Source organism: Petaurus breviceps, unplaced genomic scaffold (assembly GCF_028583685.1).
Source record: "Petaurus breviceps papuanus isolate PSGF00001 unplaced genomic scaffold, PetGlider_PUasm1.0 126, whole genome shotgun sequence".
NCBI lineage: Eukaryota > Metazoa > Chordata > Mammalia > Diprotodontia > Petauridae > Petaurus > Petaurus breviceps.
This window is the reverse complement of record NW_027185655.1, coordinates 37,050,276-37,054,069: the sequence shown is the minus strand read 5'-3', so window position 1 is coordinate 37,054,069 and position 3,794 is coordinate 37,050,276. Positions and strand designations below refer to the sequence as shown.

Sequence of the window (3,794 nt, the reverse complement as noted above, 5' to 3'; positions counted from 1 at the left end):
CGCCGCCCGCGCCCTAGGCCCCGAGCACCGCTCGCCTGCCTCCCCCTTTCGCGGCCGGCCTCACCGTTCTGGTAGTGCGGGGCCGGGCTCGGGCCGGCGGGGGCGGCCGCCGCTCCGAGCCGGGGCGGGATCCTGGCGCTGGCCGCGGCGGCGTGCGGGTGCGGGGCGCCGGCAGGGGCGGACATGACCGGCGGCGGCTCCGGCTCCTCGTTGGGGAGGGAGGGAAGGAGGGAGAGGGAAGGGAAGGGGGGGGGGCGGGCTGGCGGGGGGGTGGGCGGGGAGGGAGGGGGAGGGAAGGGAGGGGGGGAGGGGAGGCGGGAGGAAGAGGAAGGAACGCGCCGGGCGTCACCAAAGGGATCGAACCGGAACCTGGAACTCGGGGGCGCGCCGACGTTCCACGGGACAATCTACGCTACGCCAGCCGCGCGCCGCCGCAGCTCCGCCGCTGCCGGGAATCCCTGGCCTCGTTGTCGTCCTCGCCCTGCCCTCCCCCACCTCCGCTTCTCCTTCCGCCGAGGGCGCGCCGCCGTCACAGCGCCCCCTGGCGGCGGCCCCCCGGAAGCGTTCCGGCTCCCAGGGCCGGGAGAGGCGAGTCTCGGAGGACGCCCAAGGGAAAGCTTCCCGCGGGAGCTCGGGCTCTCCGCCGATGCCCTCGAGCTTAGGAGCCCCAACTGACCCGGGTGTATCCCCCAAGGGATGCAGCGCGGGGAGCCCGGGGATCGTCTGGCTAGGGCATGCCTCCCGCAGCGAGCCTCGGAAAGGGGCTGCTGCCTCTCCGACCTCTTCGGAGTTCTAGACCCTCGAGCGCGCCAGGGCGGGGAGGGACCCAGGGGCTCCGCGACCGTTGGCATCCTCGTTTTACGAAGGAGTCCCGAGGCTGCGCGGGGCCAGGCTCCTGTGGAAAGAGCTCTCAATTTGGAGGCAGAACTTAAGTTCGAATGCCAGCTCTATCGATTCACTTCTCTGGCCCTCAGTTTCCATATCTGTAAAACGAAAGAATTGGACCGAATGACCTTAAAAATCCAAAGCTGCATATACTTTTTTTTTTTAAATGTGAGTTACATAACACTATTGTCTTTCCCCGTTAGAAGGTAATTGATTTTGATAATAGCCTAGCATTTGTAGAGCACTTTTTAAGGTTGGCAGAGTGTTTTGCATACGTTAATTCCGGTTTTTCATATTCCCTGTGTTTAGCACTGGGTTTGGTACATAGTCAATATTTAGTAAAGGCTATCTATCTATCTACCTATCCGTCCATCCGTCCATCCGTCTATCCTTCTATCCATGTCTATCTATCTATCCATCTCTCTCTCTCTCTCTCTCTCTCTCTCTCTCTCTCTCCCTCTCCCTCTCCCTCTCTCTCTCTCTCTATCCTATTTGCTGACCTATCTTATCTGTCCAGATCTCACCTTAACCATTCTTTCTATCATCTATCTATCCTTCTAGACTGTCTCTATCTCTCCATCTTTACCTACCCACCTACTGATTATTTCCCTTTTACATATGAGAGGGAAAGGAGGTTTAGAGAAGTGACTTCCAAGTTTAACAGCTTTTGAAATTTTTAATGGCATAAGTGAGGGGTGATCCTGGCCTTGCTGATCAGTCACTCAAACAATAAGCATTTATTCAGCTTACCTTAATGCTTACAAAGTGAATGGGTAGTTTTGGGAGAGGGGGGAGGGATGCTAAGAATTGTGTAGGGAGGATCAGAAAAGCCTTCCTGGAAAGGTGGTGCTTATAGGAAAAGGGAGATTCTCTGAGGCTGAGGTGAGGAGGAAGTGCATTCCAGGCATGGTTAGTAGTTCCAGGAATGATGTGTATGAGGAATGAAAAGAAGACCAGTTTGGCTGGGTGGGTGGTGGTGTGGGAGGAGGAAAAATAGGTTGGGGTCAGGTTGTGAAAGTATTTAAAAGCTAATTTTAGACTCTGAAAAGTTCTAGGATATTTTATGCTAGAGAAGCCCCTGGAATAAAGTGTGGGAGTGATTTAAGTGATTTTCACTTTGACTATGTATTGTTCATTCAACTGTATGCCTAGAGAATAGGCATTTTTCAGTAATTGACTTTTCCTTCATGGATACTTAAGCTAAACTGTTTTGATGTATAACATCTACTATAGTGTTCCCTGGGCTTCTTGGAATCACCAGAAAACATCCACACACAGGAGCTTATGGAGGTCACTAGCATGTATATGGAATCACTCTTTCCCATGTAGATTCTAGAACTGATACCCCGCCAAGTTAGTGGCAAACACTTTTGGTAATCTTAAGATTCCTCGTTTATGCTTGATATTAAAAGTATATCGACTAAATTTGGAGAATTTCATCAAGTTCTTTATTGAATCTCCTTAGCTCATTTTCTCCCAACAGATATTGGTTCATAAGCTGCAATTTCAATGGCAGTCTTTTTAAATGTTTATTGTGAGCATTGCAATGTGAAATGGCCTAGCGTTCTATGAAATGTTACCTTTGAATGGACAATCAAACAACACTGCTGACTCCTCCGTCTCTGAGGGGCTTCTTTATGAGCCATCTTTCCATTTGACTGCCACTTCCTTTTGCTTTCTGGTTTCATTTATATAAAGAATGTCAAGATTCATATGATGCATTTTTTCCAATATTTCATAGTTCTTTGGTCACTGAACAAAGAAAACATTTACAAGGTTAATGTTTATAGATGTCCTAAAAACTCTTCAGATTTTTCGAATCTTCTTCCTCTTTCCTTCACTCTTCCACAAGAATTTCAGATACAAGGCCTGACTTTTTTGCACTTGTCTTTGGTTCATGGATTGCCATAACTAAGAGAATTCATCACCTACTCTTTTTCAGTCCCATGTTCATTATGAGGTTTGTAAAAAATCTCTGACTTCTCCCATTTGTTCCATAGTTTTCCTAAATGAATTCCCTGGGATAATTTGAAAGGGACCCAGGTGAGTGATCTAGGGGGATATGGCAGGAGTTGAAAGGAATTTTGTATAGTAACACATACAGTTGAGTCTGGAATGTGACAAATTGAGCCACAATATTTTAAAGTGCTGTTCAAAAGATTATCTTTTAAATGCTCAAGGGCTTTTTTAAGCAAATAAAATAAAACAATTTTTTTTCTTTGCATTCCCAGTGCTTAGCACAATGCCTTCCCTATAGTATTGATGAGGTGCTTGGACCCCAGCCCTAGGACCATATTTCTGGAAGTAACTCATGAGTGGGCCCCAGTGAGGCAAACTATCTCTCCCTGTTACAAGAACAAGCTGACCTCTGTAGAATTTTCCTTGTATGAACAGGACTATCTTGTATCAGCAGAACTATCATGTCCTGATTCCCACAGTTACCATATACAATCCAGGGGTCAAGCTGTAGACATCAACTGCCAAGGCTATCTAGTTACAGATATTATAGACCAAAAACACACCCCTTAGAAACCCCACCTTCCAGGGTTTCCATTAAGGAATGAGGCCAAGGTACAGAAACTGTATGTCACCACCTAATTAGCATACTTGGCACACCATTCACTGAACTGTTTCTGTATAAACTTTAGCATCACTCCCATTAAGTTCCAAGTTCCCTAAGGAACTCTGCCTACAATATTAGTGTTACAATAAACTTTACCACTTGACTGGAAGATTGCTTGAGTCTGTGAATTCTTTCCAGGTGATTCCACCCTGACCTCAGTAGTTTTAGGATCCCTATACCCTTAAAACAGCATCAGTATGTGTTTGTTGTTATTTTTGTTCAGTTGTATCTGACTCTGTTGATCCCATTTGGGGTTTTCTTGTCAAGATACTGGAGTGGTTTGCTA

The 3,794-nt window shown here is 47.7% G+C and overlaps 1 protein-coding gene across 3 annotated transcripts in view; it reads right to left on the bottom strand.

The window, feature by feature from the left end:
* SEC24B (SEC24 homolog B, COPII coat complex component) overlaps positions 1 to 1,050 on the bottom strand; it is a 98,672-nt gene extending 97,622 nt beyond the window's left edge. Inside the window, exon 1 of one of the 3 annotated variants that reach the window (XM_069095059.1) lies at positions 677 to 1,050. In XM_069095059.1, coding sequence (XP_068951160.1) covers positions 677 to 851 — 175 coding nt within the window. In that variant the 5' untranslated portion in view covers positions 852 to 1,050. Of the gene's footprint in view, positions 1 to 64; positions 153 to 676 lie in introns of those variants that run through there. The other 2 variants (XM_069095060.1, XM_069095063.1) reach the window with 2 other exon arrangements.
* Positions 1,051 to 3,794: the final 2,744 nt, after the last annotated feature.